Source organism: Fistularia commersonii, chromosome 25 (assembly GCF_037954325.1).
Source record: "Fistularia commersonii isolate RoL2024-O1a breed Wild chromosome 25, RoL_Fcom_v1.0, whole genome shotgun sequence".
NCBI lineage: Eukaryota > Metazoa > Chordata > Actinopteri > Syngnathiformes > Fistulariidae > Fistularia > Fistularia commersonii.
In genome coordinates this window covers 3333836-3355855 of record NC_141308.1, presented here as the reverse complement: position 1 = coordinate 3355855, position 22020 = coordinate 3333836, and the positions used below count along the sequence as shown (strand labels likewise).

At 40.6% G+C, this 22020-nt stretch overlaps 1 protein-coding gene across 4 annotated transcripts in view; it reads right to left on the bottom strand.

Moving 5' to 3' along the window:
• per2 (period circadian clock 2) overlaps positions 1–22020 on the bottom strand; it is a 32419-nt gene that overhangs the window by 5120 nt on the left and 5279 nt on the right. Inside the window, exons 2-21 of one of the 4 annotated variants that reach the window (XM_086172146.1) lie at positions 19478–20045; positions 11453–11545; positions 11185–11339; positions 10691–10812; positions 10361–10562; positions 9461–9512; positions 8799–8941; positions 8099–8177; positions 7854–7960; positions 7620–7773; positions 6930–7044; positions 5733–5882; positions 5472–5562; positions 5108–5285; positions 4811–4935; positions 4457–4657; positions 3070–3324; positions 1707–2614; positions 1234–1350; positions 10–217 (exon numbers count right to left, since the gene is read on the bottom strand). In XM_086172146.1, the coding sequence (XP_086028272.1) occupies positions 10–217; positions 1234–1350; positions 1707–2614; positions 3070–3324; positions 4457–4657; positions 4811–4935; positions 5108–5285; positions 5472–5562; positions 5733–5882; positions 6930–7044; positions 7620–7773; positions 7854–7960; positions 8099–8177; positions 8799–8941; positions 9461–9512; positions 10361–10562; positions 10691–10812; positions 11185–11339; positions 11453–11545; positions 19478–19926 (3904 nt within the window). In that variant the 5' untranslated portion in view covers positions 19927–20045. The remainder of the gene's footprint in view (positions 1–9; positions 218–1233; positions 1351–1706; positions 2615–3069; positions 3325–4456; positions 4658–4810; positions 4936–5107; positions 5286–5471; positions 5563–5732; positions 5883–6929; positions 7045–7619; positions 7774–7853; positions 7961–8098; positions 8178–8798; positions 8942–9460; positions 9513–10360; positions 10563–10690; positions 10813–11184; positions 11340–11452; positions 11546–19477; positions 20046–22020) is intronic. The other 3 variants (XM_086172147.1, XM_086172148.1, XM_086172149.1) reach the window with 3 other exon arrangements.

Sequence of the window (22020 nt, the reverse complement as noted above, 5' to 3'; positions counted from 1 at the left end):
CACTCAGACCTGATCCACTTGCTGAGCCCCCGCTGGCTGAAGTTCTGCTCTTCGATGTCCCACTGGCAGATGTTATGCAGCCGTTGGACCCCGAGCCCATGGAACCTGATGTGGCAGAGCCAGTGCCAGAGGAAGAGTCCTCAAGCAGGATGATGTCCAACATATCACTAGACAAGGAGTTGGCGTCGCTGTTGTTGCTGTCCCCACGAGAGCTTGCCTGCAAGAGTGACAAGAAAGGGTTTCCATTAATGACAATCTTTATTTCACAGTTAAATGAATGGTGCTGCGGCCTTCATAACAGAGGCAGGCACTGTGTCCTTGGCCATGTAGCGCTGTGCCTCTGTGTTGTTAGACTGAACTGTGGGCATGTTTCTTTAGTGAGCATTAAGGTCTTCTGCACTGACAGCACTGCGGTACCACACTGCCACGACTACACCGACTGAACACAGCTTAAAGGTGATTTTCTCTATGGCATCCTCTTTATTGAATTTACTGCATAGAAGGGAGGTGCTTGCTCCCTCTTTTTGGCTCTGTTCCCAGGAAAAAACAACAAAGATTTAACAACATGACCCCCCCAGTTGTCATCTGATGTCAAAGTCAGCTTCCACTGATAACATTTGCAGCATGGTTAAGGTGTAGAGCTTATATAACTTTCGGCCTTAATCACAAGGCATAACTGTTGCGAGGCAACTTTAAGTAGTGTAAAAAGAACTCAGATATCAAGTCACCAGCAACTGGATTGGAACATGAGTCCTGCCCCCTGCATTAACAACCAATAAGCAAATGAAAAAGTTAAAAAGTCAGTTAGAGCCAAAGTACGAAGAGATGTTACTCTAAAAAGAATACCCCTCAACTTGCCACTCGTTGCTGAGGTGAAAATCTGCTGACCTTCGAACATTGCAGACCCATGCATTGCAGTTGGGTGCAGGTTTTTAACTAATCTCAACTGTCTTTATATATACACTTAAGATAACTATGGACATGCTGTGTGTTTCATACAATAGTGCAGTGAATACATAATTTGAATACCAGGTCATTGCATGTCTTTTCAGGAAAGACAAAAAAAAAAGACATTTCACCCTTACATCAGGAATCAAGGGGTAAAAAGAACAGTGCAGGGTAAAAATCATAAATCATGTAAAAAAAGTGAAGCCTTTTAAGTTGAAATTCACATATGGAAACAGGCAGGAATGGGATTTTACAAGTGTGGAGGTTTTCTGATGATTTGCCTACCTCTTTGCTGCAAGCCCTCAGCCTAGAGAACACTTTATCCCAAGACAAACGCTCACAGACACAGGACGTGTCCTCGTTATACAAGGGTCCAGGTGGACCAAGGAGACTGAGAGATGGCTAAAGGGTGTAAGGCATAATGACATCATGTGTTAACACCCAGGGCCACACTTCAACTGAGGGTTCTTGACTGACTTGACTTTAAACATGACATGCTAACACAATACTAGCACAAAATACTTTGGCAGAACAACTCCTTTGAAAATGGCAATAATTCTCAAATGCTGAGTGATGTATAAATGGATGCCATGGTGCAACAAGCCACCGCCTACTTAAGGGAGCTGAACTACCCAACAAATATTATTTATTTAAAGTTTATCCTGACAGTGCCAGATGCGAAGAATAGTGAGACAGCCATTGAGAGGCTCGAGCGTGAAAACAAAAGAGACAGAAGAGTACTATTCTTTTTTCTTTACCTGCTTAAGTACCCTCTCTTTAGCCTGGCTGCTGCTTGTTCCTTTCTCTCGGTCAGCGGTCGTGCTCCCTTGTCCGACAGCGGAAAGCCCGATACTCTCCGCCCGGTCCACAGACAGCTCCAGCTCCACGAGGTTCAGAGGTGAGCTGCAGCGTGACTGAAAGAGGGGAGGGGATGCCTGGCTTGGACGTCCTCCAGACTGTGGCGTAGAGGAGCGAGAATGGCCCTCGCCGGGAGCCTTGGGGTGTTCCGACGACGGGGGGATGTAGGATAATGTATTTGTGTAGCTGGCTTGAGTTGCAAAGGGGTTCTGGGAATTCACCTGGGTCTGAACGCTGAATTGTGACGGTGGTGTGAAGGTGCACTGGCCTGGAAAGGCAGCCTGACAAAATGACTGAGTTGGGTTGGGGAAGCCACCAGCCTGTGCGTGGTAGACTGGTTGTTGTGGTGGAGGTGCTGGGGCCAGTGGAGGGTACATGTAGTTGGGCAGCACTAGAGCTACGACAGGGGCGATCACAGGGGCTGTGTAGGAAGCAGGATGGATGGATGGCATACAGGGAGGCGCCAGGGCCCTCTCGTTTTCTCCAAAGCCCTGTGCAGGGGCTTCTGTGTGAGGGACTACAGAGTTGGATCTGGGATAAACCTGGAGGGGGTAGCCTGGCATCACAGTGGGGTAGGCGATGGGAAATGTTGATTGTGAAGTGTCAGAGACAGACCAAGAGGTAGGGTTAAGGCCATGGTTGAGAAGAGGGGGTCGTGGCTGCTGAAGTCTCTGGTGGGATATTGTACTATCTGAGGACTCTGTTTGCTTTGCTCGCTTTGTCTTGGTCTTCTTATTCCGTGAACCACGGCGTGTCGTGGGCTCTGCACCCGATCCGCCCTGCTTGCAGGACTGAGGAGTGGGTACAGCTGTTGACATGGCAGAAAACAAAGAAGAGATATTTTGTCAAGCCTCATTATTGTTGAAATCTTTGACTGACAAGTTGCTCGAAGTGGTTTGAGGCCAGTGTTGAAACAGGAATGCGTAAAATTGACTATTTATGTTATGCCCCAATGAGCATTTTTCTTTTCTACATAAGATTAGATAGCCGATTAACCCTCTCAGGCTCAAATTAAGTTGTAGTTGCAGGAAAAATCTGATATTTGGCTGTCGCAAATCTGCAACATCTGCCTGGAGAAGATTAAATAGCCTAGGGGTTACGTGTGAGATATATACATAGAAATATCGGAAAAACACTTTTACTTAGTTACATACAAATGCAGATTAAATTTTACACAAACCCATGAAAAAGACACCCGCCTTGTAACACATAGTTGACATTGCAAATGGATGCTATTCTAATGTCTCGGTGTGGCATCAGTACCAAAGCTTGTTATCTTTTCTCTCGGGCGCCCCAGGTACTGAGAGCAGTTTGCTTTGAGTCCAGGATGCGCTCTGAAGCGATAAAGGAAAGCCTGCTCCTCCTTCTGCGTATGGGCAGCCAGAACCTGCTTGGTTAAGCCCAGTCTCTTGTAAGACTCCCTCTCCTGACAGGGAGGTGAAACAGCACAAAGTGGAGTAGCAGGGTTCTGGATGGATTCTGTTGTCTCCCCTGTACCTGAAACATCCTCTATGATTTCTGCAGGGATGACAGCAGAGAAATAAAGGTCAACATTACGAGAATAATGAGCATTTTCTGTAAAAACATCATAAGGTATGCAATCATTTGTTGCCATAGGGATGCTCGACAGTAAATAAATCATTATAACAATTAAACAGGTAGACTTGATTGACTTTCAGGTCTTCTTGAGTCAGATGGCCAGAGACGAAACTAGACAATCACAAATGTAACAGGAAAAAACACAACACAAAACACATTTCCACTGAACAAGCTTTTAATTGAAATAATTGAACACTGCACATGAACAGTGGTTATGGTTTTGAGATGGCTATTTGGTGGAGTGGTCACTTCTGACTTTTGATCTTCCTTGACTGAATTGCACTTTTTGTAAGTCGCTTTGGATAAAAGCATCTGCCAAATGACTGTAATGTACAGGACTGTCTCAGAAAATTAGAATATCATGATTAAGTTCTTTATCTTCTGTAATGCAATTAAAAAAACAAAAATTACATTTCCATGATATTCTAATATTTTGAGATAGGATTTTTGAGTTTTCTTAAGATGTAAGCCATAATCAGCAATATTAATATAATAAAAGGCTTGCAATATATCAGTTGATTTGTAATGAATCCAGAATGTATGACATTTTTGTTTTTGTAATTGCATTACAGAAGATAAAGAACTTTATCACAATATTCTAATTTTCTGAGACAGTCCTGTAATTTAATGTAAGAGTGAATTCATTGCCTGTTGTTTTAACAGGCGAAATGTTTTGACGGAAACTTAATTTAATGGATGAAATGTATGGTTGAGTTGCCATAGATGTATGGCAGATTTTTCTTTGTCCTTAAATGTAATTGAATATCTTGTACTGTTTCTGATAAATTCTGAGAAAACATTAACAATCAATAATCATGATCTAGGATCCCGAGAAGATTGAATTAAAATTCCTTGGCATCCCTGAATGCCACTAAGATCATTTATAAAAATCTGTATCACATATAATAAAAGGGATGTGGTTAAATTCTTATTCAATTTATCTATGAAGCAAGTTAAAAAAATCAAGTTCCTTTTGTTTTTTTAGTCACAGTAGCCAATAACATTCTGTGAAAAATGTAAAAAAAAACAACAAAGGAACATAAGTGGATACCTGATTCTTGCTGTGGTTTCTTGTCTCCCACGTGCACTATGGTGCTACTGTAGCTACTTGTTATGGACACAACACTTTCAGGTTTATTAGGCAAAGGTAGGGGCAGCGAAGTGCTCGCTACTGCAGCGGCTGTCTCGCTGGACTTTTTCACTTGATCATCCAGAGTGGAGAGAGCAGACTGATGCTTCAACAAGACTGATTCTGCCAAAGAGATCAGCAAGCAAGATATTTTGAGATGAAATAGGCATGTAGCAGCTTGAGAGACTCTGAAAGCCGTAGAAGGCCATGGCTCTCTGGCACGGGATAAGAGGTCTATTATCCTTTCATAAAAGGAAACAAGGCAGGGAAATTTACCTTCAGTGACCTGCACGGTGTTGGATCCAGCCTGTTTGTCCTCATCTGAGGTTGAGGATGTCGTGTTACAAGATGACTGGCACTTCCTCTTCATGGCAATGGGTAAATTACAGTTCTCCAAATACCTACAGCGAGTCATGAACATTTTCTATTGTTTTCTGATTTTTAGATGTGACAAAATATATGATAAACTAAACTAAACCACTATACCAAACCGAAACTGATTTTTTTTTTTAAACATTAGCTTTAAAAGTCAGTAAATTATTTCTTGCCAATGAGATGTAAGTGAGGTCGTACCTGATAACACTGTCTAGACAGCTTATTTGCTGATAAGAGTACACAGCTTGATCATTAAATGGGAGCTCGTCCTGGAAGGACCTGCTTTCCTCCATCACTGTACCAGTCTCCTTCCAGGTGAGAGGGGCGGCAGAGTCTTTAAGTCGCACCACAGCTGAGGTCTTCTGTACTGACTCTACTGGAGAGAGCGCAAGATCAGTTCAACTGATGTGCCTCTTAAATAATTCTTAAACCACTATGGATTAAGTCAATCGAAGAATAAATTGCATTTGCCTATTGAATCAGTTACAAATTCACAATCTCACACAGTCTGAATAAATTCTAAATTATGATCTTGTAGAAACAGGTTATCAGTGAGACTTACTGCTATTGCCCCTCTTGGTGTCAGGTTTGGTCACTTGCTGCTCCTGACTCTTCTGCTGATGTATTCCCTTACAGATTTCCTGAAAGGTTCTCTGACAAACAGAAACAAGACACCTGGGTTAGTACAAAGTAATTTCTGGTGCAAAGTTTTTTTGTAAAAAAAGTGGAAAAGGGAAAAAACAGAACCAAAATGTAACAATTCACATTCAGCAAGAACACGTGCTTCTTTACTTTATGCAACAAAATATATGGGTTTGCTCACGGGTCTGGTTTTGCTCCTCACTTTCTCTTCTCTTTTGAGTGTTTTGGTCTTGCTGCCATTGTTCAGGCTCTCACTGGAGGAGGTTATGCCCAGGAGGTGCTCATTACTGTTCAGACTAGCATAGCCACTGGAACTGCTGTTATGAACAGGCTGATTAGAGATAGAGACAAGGTAGAAGAAAAATGTTATATTCCATTGCGAGAGCTTTGGCTAAATAATGCATTGTTCGGTTGTGGATAAGTACAGATTAGTTCCTCTATTTGATTTCATAATCTTTATTACATAAAATTATGTCATATGTATGTGGATGTCCCTAGAGAAGCTGCTAGAGCACTCCTACTGGTTCATCCCTTGTTCTACAGGGAGACTTCAATCCTCATGTAGGAAACGACACCCTGGTTTTAGATGTCTGTGCATGCTACGGACTGTCCATGATAAACACCATGCCAGGCATAAAGATGTGCATTTATGCGCACCCACGGCTTCGGCCACAGTTCAATGATCAACCTCAAGGTCGTGCCGTCAGACATTTGGTCGCATCGGGTGAACAGGGGTGGGCAGCACTGAATTCTGTGACATGGGCCGTTCGGTCCCTGTAAAACCACTGTTGGATCTTGGCGGATTTGTTTACGGTGAGAGTTGGACGCCGCCATGGCTTCCCTTTTTCATCGATTCTGTCCATAAAGGTTATGGACAGAATTTCTAAACGTAACCAGGGTGTTATAGGGAACCGATTTGGTGACTGCAGGATTGGATCTCTGCTTTTCGCAGATGTGGTCCTGTCAGCCTCATCGTCCGTGATCTCCAGCTCCTGCTGAAGCAGTTTAAAGCGGAAAGTGAAGTGGCTAGAATGAGGATCAGCAGAAGTGTGGGCCTCTCTGCTTCAGTCACTGCCCTTCCTACCCAGCCCTACCCAGGTCAGTGGCAGAAGATGGATGGCATAATTAACTCCCTAACAATTTCTTATGATTCCACTTTCTATGATAATAATTTCCACCAAGTTTTTTCTTGTCCTTTAATCTCTACATTGTGTTATTGTGCAAAGTTTGCTTGAAATTTTTAACATTTCCACGTGAACCAGAGACTCTGTTGCAACCTATCGGGGCAAGAGTAGTTATGTCCATCTTTTAGAAATGTATCACTGTTCTTTACCGAATATTTAATTAGTTATAACTTTTATAAATAAACAGTTCTTACTTGAAGTAACAGCCTATGGATTTGCTCAGTAATCTCTTGGATGTCAGGGTCCATGGTCTTTATCTCAGCTGGGTTGGAGGCAGGTGCCATGAATACGTCTTCATTTACGGGTCCCCTGGAAACCAGTAAACACAGCAAGATGTAGAGAGGAGATTTGGAAAAAGAACCAAAATATTCTACACAAGTTTAAGTTCTTAAAGGTTATTTGTTGACGGTTGTGAGAGGCGTGGAAAATTAAAATATCATAAGTAATACAAAAAGGATGAGGGGATGCAAACCTCAAATTTAAAATACGTAACTTAAAAGAATTAAGTGTTTTAGAAATCAAAGTTCCATAAGAACATCATATCAGGATTGCATCAATTCTAGACTCTTCATCTTTATTGGAATCTCCAATAAACCAACACAGCACACCGTTCAAATTTGGTTCTTCAATTTTGTTAAGGTTATGACAGTTTACTCCTTGCCTTACAAAAACTGAACATTGTTTCTTTTACCTTCCTTCTGCTTTTCTCACGTCAAAGAGCTCGTGAGGGAGTTTGACACTGCTCAAGGCTTTTTTTTGTGGGTGGGGGGGACTATTTCTTATTTTTTTTACATCTCTCACTCAGTCAGAGGTGCTATTCAAAATCTAATCAATAGCTGGTGACCAAGCACAACCCATAGCACAACAGAGGGAGTAATACTTACATTCGCACTTTATGTCTCCCAATAACGAAGGAAACCTTGCGGCTCCAGGGGTTGACAAAGCTTGACCAGCTGGTGTCAAGAATGACGTATTCACCATTTCGTACACAGAAGCGAATCGAGGAATGGTCAAATGGCTGCCCCGCATACTGAAGGACTGTAAGAAATAGATGATGGGGATTTTCATATGTAGACACAGGAAATTATTGTGTTGCCAGTTTCATTCCATGAACTCACTCTTTTTATGAATGGCTAGCATGATTGGTCTGTCATTGGGGTGTAAGTGGAGAAGGACAGGGGTCCCAATCAGGTCCTGGGGGAGGTAACCCAGCAGAGGAACAGCCCTGACACACAAAAGATACAAACCACTTCATATCTCAGTAGTATAAAGTTTTTAGTGTTAATTATATTTGTAAGACTTTGGGATCTTTTTTTCAAAATAGTCAAGATTCTGCAATATGAGAATTGCTACTATGACATACCGTTCATCCACGTCCTGGAATACACAACTCGGAGTGTGTGTGGTAGTGAAGATGCGCTTGTCTGTTGGAATCCTGGGAGCTGTAAGAAATGAAGAAAAAAAAACAGAATTAAATCATTGCCCAACAGCAACAAGGTCCCTGGTTCAATTCCAACTGGGTTCTCTATATGTGGAGTTTGCATAACTCCCTGTTCTATTTCTGTTTGTATTGGTTTCCTCCCATAATCCAACAATATGTAGTGGGTTACAGTAGTAGTAGTGAACTGAAGACTCAAAATATTCCAGACATGTGACTGAGAGAGTGAATGGTTGTATGTCTCTAATATTGTTTTCCTTTGTAACTAGTCCAGGGTATAACCCCGGTTCTTGCCAGATGACAGCTGGGGTACGCTCCAGCCTCACCCTAACCCTGAGTGCGGGATAAGCAGTACACTATGCATGTATGAAACCTCTGTTCAGAAGAAATCAAAATGAGTGAATGGTTCAACAGTCGCTGCAAACTTAACTCCAACGTATATGTTATCTTTCACCAGTATTTCGTTGACACAAATGATTACAAATGATAGATGCCCTTCCCAACAACTGTATAATGCCCAAGAACTTGAAGCAATCAATAAAGAGTAATACTTCTTTCTCGTGCTTTAAAATGTGATTGGTTTGATTTATAAACCTCTCGCAAAAACCTACATGTGTGCCCTTACCATCATAACCAGAGTGAACCCTCTCTGCCAGCAGAAGGCAGCAGAACTGGTCCTCGGCATGTGATGTGACCTGGACCTTCATCAGATAAGGGGTCATTCGGAAAGGAAAGTACTGAAGGTTGCCCTCACACTCTTTTCCACCGCTGGAATTGAGTTAGAAAGGAAAAACAGATGAAGAAAAGGTAAAGAATTCCCTACAGACACTCACAAATGCTCTTCGACCAAGTTCCAAAGTCCAGAATATGTTCGGAATTTCAAACACAGGGGGCAGTGTTTAGCTATTAAATGTCCATTCTTGCTCTTTCCTCAATAAGATATAAAGTACCATCTATGGTGATCATATGCTTCAAGATGAATTCATTTCTATATTAACTTTAATGATAATAACTTTAGTAACTGTATTATCTTTAATGGGTTATAAAAAAAAACCTTTAAACAGTCACAGTGGCTGAGCATGTGTCTGGCTCAGGTCAATGGAAAGTCAGACCACGCACTCCATGAAAAATTCGATTTTGGAAAAAGCATCTGATTACACCCTACACGCTTATGATGTCACAATCTCATTGAAAATCATCTAGAGTGGAATCTAAAACATGAATAAAAACTACAAACAGGTACAAGCAACAGATGGCCCAACACTTGCTGAAGCAACACCCACCCACCTTATACGACAGAAGAAGGACTTCTCTTGCATGCAGTCAGGCGGAGATGAATCTGAAGCGGGTAAGAAAGAGATGTTGCAATTCAAAAGTAATGTGATCCCGCCACATTTGCCCTGGTCTCATTTCCTGCAAGTGTCAGAGCTTTGATTAATGCAATCAAGAACATGATTTGGTAGCAAATACATGCAATTAGGCAGAGGGGGTAGAGCCATTGTCTTTGGAACCAAATATTCCTGATTCGACAAGTGTTGTTAAGCAAGACACTGAACCCCTAACTGCTTCCCTGGCGCTGATAGACGGCAGTCTTCTGTTCATGGTTCATCCATGATGGGTCAATTGCAGAGAACGAATTTCCTCATAAGGGATTAAATTCCCTCATAAGGGAAATTAAATTAATCAATTAGTTTAGACTGATGACTCTTTGACAGCTAGGCCATAACATTTCCAGATAGATGACCAATTACTTGATCATTTGGTGCATGCAAGAATCTTTGGCCCTGAATTATCGGGAACTGTGGTATATACTGTATATAAACACATACACCACCGTGATTCAGAAGTAGGAAAGGGATTCATTTTTTTCCTCAATCCAGAGTATTTTCTATTCTTTAAACCAACATGCCACGTGATCTGAAGTGTAGAAAACGTCAGACAAAATACAAACTAAAATCCAAATTATAACACGTTGAAAGAAAGCTGATCCAGTGGCTATCTACCACATTGCAAAGACATTATATTGGGGATGATAAGATATTTTTTCATGTTTTTTTTTTCTGAAAGGCCTCATGGCCTTACTGTATTTATAATTTCGCTATATATCACAGCTGCTTTACAGTGCCATCTATATCCTTGTCATACAAATAATTTAATCAATCTCAAAAACCTCAAGCTCGTATGTACCTGCTCCAGTGCACATGCTCCAGGAGGGTAGGCGGTAAGGCGTTGTGAAGCTGTAGAACACACTGACATCTTGTGGTATCAGGAACTCCACAAATTTGGCATTTTTGAAGACTTCTTGTTTGCAGTTAAGGATGGAGGCGGCCTGATCAGAAATGTAGACAATCCTTCCCGTTATGAGAGACACCGCTACTGCGAAAATGTCCTGTGGATAGAGCAGGTGCAGAAAAGTTATCATTTTTGGATGACAAACAAAATACAATTAATATCTCAAACTGTCAAATTAAAAGTTCAATAAATACCCCAAAATGTTTCAGATGTTTTCTTACTTACATTATTTTTCAGTGTGTATTCAGAGGTAATGCTGTCAATTTCTTCGATTGTATAAGAAGAAACATCCAGGCCGGACGGTTGGCTGTCATTGATCATCAGCAACTGATAATACTCCTCATTGGCTGCAAAAAATATACATTTTTTTCTTCCATTGTTTAGAAAACACAAAATAAAGTCAACATTTAGGAGGATAAGCAAAAAATGGATGATAAAAATAATGGAGTGATATTCAAGATTCCGTTTTTCTTTTCTTTCGCTTTCTATCGCCATACGCTAATTCTTAAATCAAAGACTTACTTGGGCTGTACATAAGCAGTAGTTTTACATCAGTAAAATACAGTTACAACGTACATTACACGAGCTTAAACAAAAAAAATCTATTTCTAAACTGTGAAGATGAACAAATAAGATAACAGAAGGTGGTGAAGAGGTTTGATGTAGCTTGTTAGAGGGAAGCAGGAAATAGACTGACGCTTTAATGCGAACACATTTACCTTCCACCTGCTTGACACAATGCAAGGCATACTTGAGTGTATTCAACGTGGAGGACTTGTTATTGTGTCTCTTCTCAGCAGGCAGGTAAAGCTTCAGCTCTTTCAAAGTTTTAATCACCTCCTTCTGGGTCTTGGCTTTAGCGGATTCCTGACTGCTGCAAGTCAAACGATCAGACGCACAGAAACCAGTCAGATTTGGCCTCAAACGTATTATATGAACATTCATGCAACTTTGTGAAAGGATTAAAATGACAATGAGGAGACAAACCTGCAGCCACTACTCGATGGGTTGTCCTGCTCTGAGCTCAACAAACTGAAGGCGTTCGAGCTGCTGGGAGGAGACGGACTGTGGGAGTTTGAGCTAAAGGAGAAAGAAAAGAATAACTTGCATCTTATGTCATACTGTTATTTCTTGAAAACATTGCCCCATCAACTGATCTAGCTGATCCCACGTGTTTTAAAGGTGCTCGAGTTACATAAGAACTCAAACCCCTCGGCTATACTCAAGTTTTACAAGTTGCCCCCAAATTGCATTAAGTTTCTTTAGCTTTAAATACATGGTTTGGATGCGATCCAAAGAGCAACAATTACTACCCTGGTTTAAATATTGCGGGGATCAGAGGGAAATGTTTGTGTGGATAAAAAAACAGCTTGATTGAAGCATGCACTATACCTATACAGATAGGTATAGAGGTAGTACAATATCCATTCTGCAATTTATCATTGGGGAATACTATCAAAATCACAATGTTTTATGTTGATGTCCCGCCAGTATTTGGAAGTTCAAGATAAATTATAAGTAATATACAGACAGGCAGACATACAGACAGGCAGACAGAGATGAAGAGGAAAGCCAAGAGTCTGGGGACTGAGAGTTGGTACTTTGAATATCTGGATGATCACAGGAAAAAGTGAAGAGCTGGTTGGCATGACACAGAGAAGAAAGGTGGATATACTGTGCATCCAGGACACTAGGTGGAGATCGAGCAAGGCTAGAAGTTTAGGAGTAGGTTTTAAGTTGTACTATCATGGTATTCACAGGAAGAGAAATGGAGTAGGAGTTATCTTATATGAGGAGTTGTTAGGAATGTTCTGGAGGGGAGAAGAGTGTCAGGTAGACTTATGAGTCTGAAACTGGAAATTGAAGGTGTGATGCTCTATGCGTTTAGAGACTATGCCCCACAAATGGGATGTGAGTTAGAGAAGGAGAATTTCTGGAGTGAGTTAGATTAAGTGATAAAGAATATCACCAGAGAGAGAGAGAGAATTGATACACTCAATGAACATGTTGGTGCAGGCAATAGAGGTGATGAAGAAGTGATGAGCAGGTTTGGCATCCAGAATAGGAACACATGGGGATAGATAGTAGTAGACTTTTCAAAATGGCTGTAAATAGTGGTAGACTTCATGAGATGGAAATCTCTGTAGTGAAAACCTATTTGCAGGAAAAGCAGGAATATAGCGTAACTTGTAAGAGTCGAGGTAGGAACGCACAGGTAAACAACATCTTGTATAGACAATGCAATCAAAAGATCTGTTACTGCAAAGTAATGGTAGGTGAGAGTGTAGCAAGACAACATAGAATGTTGATTTGTCGGATGACTCTGGTGGCAAGACAGATAAAGAAGACGAAGTGGTGGAAGCTGTGAAGGGAGGAGTGTTGTATGGTTTACAGTGAAAAGTTGAGAAAGTCTCTGGGTAGTCAGGGAGAGCTTACAGATCATTGGCCTACTACAGCTAATTTGATCTGGGAGACAGGTAGCAGAGTACTTTGTGGATTGCCTGGAAGGAAAGTAGGCAAGGAGACCTGGGGGTGGAATGAGGAAGTACAGGAGTATATACAGAGTAAGAGATTAGCAAAAAAAGTGGGACACTGAGGTGACTGAAGAGAGCAGACAGGACTACAGGGAGATGCAGCGCAGAGGCCAAACAAACAGGGTATAATGACTTGTATGCTTGGTTGGACAGTTAGGAGGGAAACAATGATGTATACAGGTTGGCAAAATGAAGAGAGAGATGGAAAGGATGTACAGCAGGTTCAGGTGATTTAGGATAGAGGGAAATGTATTGACAGATGGTAAAAGAGTGATGGGAAGATGGAAGGAGTACTTTGAAGAACTGACAAGAGGAACATTAAAGAGAGGGAAGAGCTGATGAATGAGAAAAATGGATGAGATGGAAGGGTAGAAAAAGTGACTAATGTGGACCACAAGGTAGCAGAGATTAGTAAAGGTAAAGTGAAGAGGGCCTTGATGAGGATGAAGAGTGGAAAGGCTGGTCCTGATGTGTCAGTATGGAAGTGTCCAGGAGAGGCAGCAGTAGAGTTTCTGATTAGATTATTCAACAGGATCTTAGACAGTAGGCAGATGCCTGAGGAATGGAGAATAATAGGGGAGATGTACAGAATTGCCACAATTATACAGGGATAAAGTAGATGAGAGCCATACAATGAAGTTATGGCAAAGAGTAGTGGCAACTAGAGAGGGGAAGTCAGGATTTGTGAGTAGCAGTGTGGTTTCATGTCTAGAAAGAATACTACAGATGCAGTATTTGCTATACAAATAATGCTAGAGAAGTAAAGAGAAGGTCAGAGGGAGCTGCATTGTGCCTTTATAGACCTAGAAAAAGCATATGTGCTAAGAGATGAACTTTGGTATTGTATGAGGAAGTCTGAAGAGGCAGAGAAGTATGATCGACTGGTGCAGGACATGTATGCGAGGTGTGAGACAGTGGTGAGGTGTGCTGCAGGTTTGACAGACAAGTTCAAGGTGGAGGTGGGCCTACATCAGGAATCAGCTCTGAGCCCCTTCTTGTTTGCTGTGGTGATGGACAGGGTAGCAGATCAGGTTTGAAAGTAATCTCCATGGATCATGTTGTTTGCAAAAGACATCTGGGATCTATAGTGAGAGCAGGGAGCAGATGGAGGAAAATCTAGAAGTGGAGGTATGCTCTGGAAAGGGAAGGAATGGCTATTATTTGCAGCAAGACAGAATATACTGTATGAGTGCAAATTAGAGGGACCCAAGAGGAATGGTGAGGCTGGGAGTGGAGATAAAGAAGGTGGAGGATTTTAAGTTCTTAGGGTCAACAGTCCAGAGCAATGGAGTGTGGAAAGAATGTGAACAAACCAGAATAAAAGGAAATGTGTACAAGATAGTTGTGAAACCAGTGATGCTGTATGGTTGGACACAGTGGCATTGAAGAAAGACAGGAAGCAGAGATGGAGATAGTAGAGATGAAGATCTTGAGGTGGATGTTGAGTAACAACGAGGGACAGGATCAGGAATGAGTCTATCAGAGGGACAGCACATGTTAGATGTTTTTGAGAGAAGGTCAGAGAAGCCGGACTCAGATGGTTCGGTCATGTACAGAGGACGGAGGGTAAATATACTAGTTGGAGGATGATGGGATTGGAGCTGCCAAGCAGGAGGTCTAGAGGAAGACCAAAGAGATGATTTATGGACGTCCTGAAAGAGGACATTAAGTTAGTTGGTGTGAGATACATAGGGTTAGATCGAAGAGGCTGAAGGGAAAAGGCCTGAAGGGAAAAGCCGAAAGGAAAAGGAGGGGCAGAAGATATATACACATTAATATTATTCTGATATTTCCACGATTACTAAATCGGCAATGGAGGTTTAAAAATGATCTTAAAGAGATCAAGAATTCACATGATGAATACACTGCAAAAAAGTTGTTGAAAAACAGACTGGAAAAACAACACTAAAACAGAGCTAAACTTCATTGGTATGACCCAATAAATGAGTGGCCATTATAAAAAACAGACTATTGTAGTTGGGTAGGTGAAAAAAACAAGGTAAGACTGATAGACAAGGTCAGGCAGTGGGTATTCAAGTGTGTTCATTGTATTAACCTACAAGCTCAACGGCGCTAATACACTGAAATCGACTGAGAGCCACTGACACAACACAATGGGTTACTATATATAAAGGCTCACAGCGGATAAGAATAGAAAGGATATTTATTATTAGACTGCTCATGCATAAGAATGTATCTAATGCAACTGGAATTAGCAGTCAGGGATAAAGAGGGTAACATTGGGCCTTTGAAAGGAACAGACTGGGCATGTACAAGGTGAGACTTAGAAAAAGTTTAACACAGCAGGACAGTCTTTCTTTGAAGTGGATTATTGTGACGTGCCACTAAGTTTCTGCTTGACATTGGATCTACACAAAGCAAAGCTAGATGGGATGGGTGTGTATTGTTTTTTTCTCTAATATACTGTAAGAAACCTCATATCGGTCAATCATCGCAACAAGAAATGTAATTTCATAAACTGAAAAAATGATTTACATATGACATCTGAATTTCTTCCAGAATAATACTTTTTACCACTGATTTGACAACAAATCTGTTAAAAAGTAGGAATTTATTAGGACATTTTTTATTTGATATTCTTAGATAGATTACCCTATTATGATGTGAAGTCTGGAAAAGCATCCAAAAGTTCAATACACATTTACATTCAATATACATATACATCATGATGGCCATTCTGAACCATCAAAATCAGTCTAATCTCAAGAAATACTGTAACTCAGACAGAGAACCAAAAAAAATCTGATGACATTTTAATGGGATTGTAAGGTAAGAAAGCTATAAAATTTGAATGGCAGTGAGTTTCTCAGTTCAGGAAAATGTTAGTGAGCTTATGGGTCATTTCTTTAGAGTACCAAACTACTCATGTTGGGAATCACCAGAGCCAATAGTTTTATGACAATAAGCTACTAACGGTATTTTAAATATCTTGGCTTATATTGAAAGTGAAGAGAAAAAGATCAACAGTTTGTACTGGTAAAAAGATTTAAATGTAACACATGAGGAATTATGATGCATTTATATCAGCCATGACTTTCTTACTCCTGATTTAAGCCAACCTTTTTCAACTCTGAAAAGTTTGGTCGGCACAGTGAGGTGGGCTGAGCACACAAAAAAATCTGTTATTTTACCAAATGTAATGATTTTGCACCTTATTTTTAATAATACCATAGACTGAACACACAACTAGGACAGTCACTGGACCAAATAAATGGAGACCATGAATAGACAAAGTGCTTGACTGAAGTCTGAGATACTGACTCACAGCACGCAGGTTGAAAACCACCGTCTTACAAAACTAAGAATAGGTAACAGCTTCAAAAGTAGCCTCCTGCGAAGAGGATGACACCTAATTCTATCAAATGAGGTCTCCTGCACTGGAGAAGCCAATCGCTAGTGAACGGCTGTTCATGAGCTAGTGCCTGAAATGGCAGTCTGACGGTCAGATTGACATAAGGACGATGGAAGTACAATGGAAAAAGCAGAGAAGTCATGTTGAGCCTTCTACTTTTTTAAGTCAGGGTGAACATCATGGAAAGGTGCTATGATTAATCAGGTTTAATGAGAAACATTTCATGTGTTGACTGTGTGAAGGTGCAACCATTAATCTCAGCAGCACGGTGTGCATCTGATTATGTTTAAGATACGTGAATCTAATGGAGGAACAGGTGCACTTGAGGGAATCGTGACTAGAGCTTATGGACTGACCACATTTGGTGGAACAAGGATTAGTGGCAGCAAGACACTTGTGTATGCAGGGCATTCATCTACGGTCATGATAAAGGCATAAAATCATAAACTCAAATCCGTTGATCACTATGGTGACTGCCTGACAACATGCTTACGCTGGAGCATTTCTCAGTAAAAAAGGTACAAATGAAGAAGTACAGCAAATAAAAGATACGGTAAATAATAGAAATGTGTGTTGGGCAGCAATATACAGATAATCGGAACAAAGCTGAACTGAGAGCGAAAGGGATAGAAGAGGATCATTGAGTGAAGGAGAGGACACTAGACTGTGAATACGTGTGTGTGTGTGTGTGTGTGTGTGTGTGTGTGTGTGTGTGTGTGTGTGTGTGTGTGTGTGTTGGTTGTGAGATCAATGCACAGTAAAATGGAATGAGGGTGTGGATTGAAAGGAAGAGGTAAGACAGTGAGGTAAGAGGGGCAGAGCTGGGAAAAAGTGGTTTGGATGGGCTCCACCCTCTTTTAAACAGAGATGATAAACACTGGTGTTGCTATGTTATTACAAGCAGCGTGACAGCATGACACAACCCATCAGGGAAAAGACGAAATGGAGCTTCCCGGCTTACATCAATTCATGCTACGAATCCACTTTCCTGCCTCTGCAGAACACGTTTTGTCTGAATCTATTTCTGGATGGAACTTAGTCACATCCAAGACAGGAAGTTTGTCCACTTACATGTTCGCGGTCAAACAACCATCATTATCTATAAATTTGGTCCATGACAAGTACCTGTTGCCATCATAATTTCGTTTTTGTGACAAAACTAGTTACTATGATGGCAATGACTTTGCCATGACATTTTTGTCTCAACAATTTTCAAAGCTAAGCAAATGCTATTCGGGGAACTATTTGTCAGTTTTGTTTGTGTTTTATATGGACAGGTTTCTCTATGTCCCCTCACATTTTGGTTGTTGTGCTGCAGTTTTCTGTCTGACCCTAATGGTTTTTCTTAATGGGTTCATTGAGTCCTCATTACCTCTACCTGTTCAAGGCGTGATTGACCAATCAACTTCTTGCCCTCCCTTGAACGGTGCACCTGTTTATTGTTGCGTAATTACTTGAGTTTGTTTGTTTCTTCTGTTTTTCCCTATTTTGAATTGCTAGGGTTTGCTTGTCACAGTACAGTGTGGGTTAAAAACACAGACAGTTCGTTGTATTTCCCTTTTAGATTGTCACAATTGTCATCCCCTTGGTTCTGGCTACAGCCTGCATTTGGGTCAAACTGCTTCTTCTTTCCAACTTTCCATCATTAGATGTCTTTACATTATCGAAGTGATTATATTTCAAACACAAAGACTATTTTGAAGTTTTTGTTTGTAGAGAGTCAGGACTGATGTTGATTAAAACATTGAAAAAACTGTGAAAATAATATCAATTGGTTATTTGCAGCTATTCTAAGAAAGGCTGCTTTTCATCCTTTAATGAAACAGTGTATGACTAAGGCACAAAGTTAAGACAGATGATGCTTTGAAACCAATATTGATAAAATCAAGACTAAACATTATCTAAAATGTGCTGAATGTATTTAAGTTGATGATATTAAAGAATAAACATCACGTTAGAATCAGACCATATTTGGATTTCATGTTAGATGTATTAACTAATCTTGCACCTCCAACAAATGACGTAGCTGTGCAACAACACATGGCAGAAAATAACAATGTGGCTTTTATCAAGATAAAGATCTTCCAAAAAGTGCCCAAAACAAACCACATAGAGTATGAGCAGAAGGCAGCCATGAGTCACATGCATGTTGCAAACACAATCTACAGGTAAGTCATAAAGTTAATTTGGTCAGAATGACGTGGCATTCTAGCTCATTTAAACAAATATAACATGCTACGACACAGCTGATGCAGGTTTACAATCACTTGGAGCCAGAGCCTCACATAATAAACTTCTCTTGGGATTTTTTTTTAATATCGACCTTACTGCAAAATACAATACAAGGTACTCCTTATCAAAATGGAAAGGTAAAGCTCCGGCCCACTTCGGCACTAAGAAAAAGAAATGCCTTTATTGTCGCATACAGTCAAACATAGAGCACAACATCAGTAAAATTTTGACCACTGCATTTAACCCATCACGGACGCACCATGAGCAGAAGGCAACTAAGGAACAGCGCTAGGGGAGCAGATGGGGGTTCAGTGTCTTGCTTGACAATACTTCGACAGGGTAGGAGGAACTGGGAATGTTCAGTTCCAAGAATGAAAACCCCTGCGTCAGCCGCATGTACGCATGTAAAAGGCCAAAAAAAAAAAAAAAAAAGAGTATTTTGCTTCTTAATGGTGTGTATTACAGGTATTAATACCATAAAAATTTTAAGGTTTTAAAGCTTGTAAAATAAAATATATTTATATTCTACATTGCAAAACAATATTTTCATAGTATATATTGTGTAGGCTTATCTAGAAGTCTTTAACCCCTATACACTGTCACTCTAATAGAATTGACAGTTACAAAGCTGAGCTGGAAATCCTTCCTGCATTATTTGGGTACTACTCTGCAAAGAATAGGATATGAAAAACATGAAGGCAGTTGGTGTGAGAGAGGAGGATACAGATAATAGGGTTAGATGGAGGAGGTTGAGTCGCTGTGGCGACTCCTGAAGGGTAAAGCCGAAAGGGGAAGAAGCGACTCTGAAAAAAATAGACTTGTATATGAAAGACACTGTGTCACTCTCATATTTTCAATTTTACAATCACTGACCTTTTGTTGCTCTCAGACGATTCCAGAAGTGCAGAGTCTTTGCTGTTTCCATTGGAGCTTCCGACTGACTCAAGGCCGTTGCTCTCATTTCCATGGCTATCGTTGCCGTGGCTTTCATTTCCATGTGATTCGGTTCCGCTGCCACTGGACCCACTACTTTTCATCTCCACGTCTTCCTCTGGGCGGGAGCGGGAGCGTGCATTCTTGCGATGGTTGTGCAGCGAGGCTGGCGGGTCCTGACTGCTGCTGTCACTGCCCTCCGAGGGGAGGCCCAGGTCAGGCCCACCTTGGCTGTAGTTGCTCATCCTGTGCATCTGTGCAATGGAGCTGCATCCAGAAGCTCCCCTTTGCATTGAGTTGCATGAGGTGGATGCTCTGCAACCCAAAGTTCCATCCTGGTCCTCCAGCACTGAGAAGCAATAGGGCTTGGAGTCTAAATTTTCTGACATCAGGACGAGTGCTGCCCTGGCCCCTGGTTCCAGGTGAATTAACTGGATGATGATGATGATGAAGCGCAATCACCCCATTTTCAGAAATATGTTGACTGAGGGAATGGGACACGTCTGATCTGTTGAGAGGAGAATACTCATGTTAGCAATAAATAGGCTTGCTTTTCAAGTTGTCCTAATTTGAAATGCACCACATATTGTTTCTAATCACTTTCAAGGCAATCCCTTTCTTTTTTAAAAAATAGCATTCAGTACATTCACATGTCTTCAAGAGGAATTTAAAAGAAACACCAATGGCTAAAGCTTAGGACACAGTTAAAGCAGGGTTTTCTACTCCAAGATGATTCTCATAAGATTTTAGGAAGCTACAAACTCAAGGAGATCAAACAAACTCAACATTAAAATCCACACAGACTGAGACTATTCAGATAACATCTATAAATCAAACTTTACCTGCTTTGGTGGCATAGTATTAAAGGAAAAAGTGGCTGGATTGTATTGTTGTTTTTCTTGCACATACACACACACGTAATTTGGGAGATGATGAAAATATTGAGACACATTATATTTATTTAGAGTATGCTTTTAAAAATGGTCAAACATTTGTTTAACTTCTAGGGACTGGTTATTATGCCTTCAAGTTGATATTAATTAAGCATTTACTTCAGCATGTTTTGGGTTATTCAGTCATTGTATTTGACAAAAAATCTTAAACTTACACACAAGGGATTTTGCCATTTCCAGCAATCGGATGCTTGGATGCAATCACTCCCTTTGAGGAACATTTAGCAGGTTTTCTGCAAGTGAATTTACCATGTATAAATAGCAATATAGTTAAAAATGTGTTTATGACATTTTAAGCAAGAATTGGCCCACAGTGTTGGTGACATGTGTCAAAGGCGAATGAATAATAGTGTGATTAGTCCATTTTCAGTATTAAAATGTGCTCACTGTTCCCCAAGAGCAACTATATCCAAGTGATTATAGCTGAAACATGATACCTATTCTCTACAAACGCCTCTGGCTGCAATCACAAAGAACTATGGAGAAGTCAGTTGTCTGTGAAATGGAGAGGGCAGAGACAATACCATCCAAGTCAATAACATTGGACTTTAGATACGAGGCTTTAAGCAGACCTATAGATTACACCAACAGTGCAAAAATGCACTGCTCAAAAGTCAAATTCAACTTCAAAAAGGGACCTTTTGTGGTCTCAGAGAACACTAAAGGTTCTTCTCTGATGTACAGGGAAAATGGTGCAGACAGTTTGGCCTTTCAGAACACTGGGTCTCTCCCATCTGAGCCCCCCAACCCTTTCAAAAGACTAAGCAGCCCAGGAAACATAAAACACTTATCTGAATGCCACAACATAATTCTGGTCAATCGCAAGTAGGTTTGCATTGTTTTCTTATGTGAAAGCAGTGTTACACCAAAACAAGACACAAATCTGATTTTTTTTTAACAAACGTAACCCTTTTGGTTGATATCTCCACTGCAATCGCTATAGCAAAAGCAACGAAAAAAGAGTAAGAACTAAGAGAAACACATACCATTTTAAAGAGCAGCTGAACAGAGAAATCTCTTGAATCACAATTTAGCGCAAAACAAGCAAAATATCTGCAATGAACAGCATAAATATGTTGTATTCGTCCACAATGATCTATATCAGTCATCCTATGGTAATCAATACCTTTCCAGCATTGTTTTAACTTGATGAGCACACATAAATTGGCCTTATCCTTTCTGCAAGTTGAACTTTTAATTTCAAACTTGTGACTAATTACTTCTTTCAAAATGTCTGGCTCAACTTAAAACTAACAGCATTAAAAAACAGATTTTGTTACTTTTATTGAATCATTTGTATGTTTAAACTGTTTAAATCAAGTGAGAGGGGCCATGCCTCTGTCATTGGATAACCTAAGAAAGTAGGAATGCATTTCTGTCTGCATGGAAAAGGTAAAATGCCTCAAGAAAAGCAGAATCATGCCCTTAGATGAACTTAATTCACCAGAACTCTTCATAGATAACAATGGATGTGTTTCCTTGAGCATCAGGTTGATTGTTTGATCACAATTTGCTAAAAACATTAACATG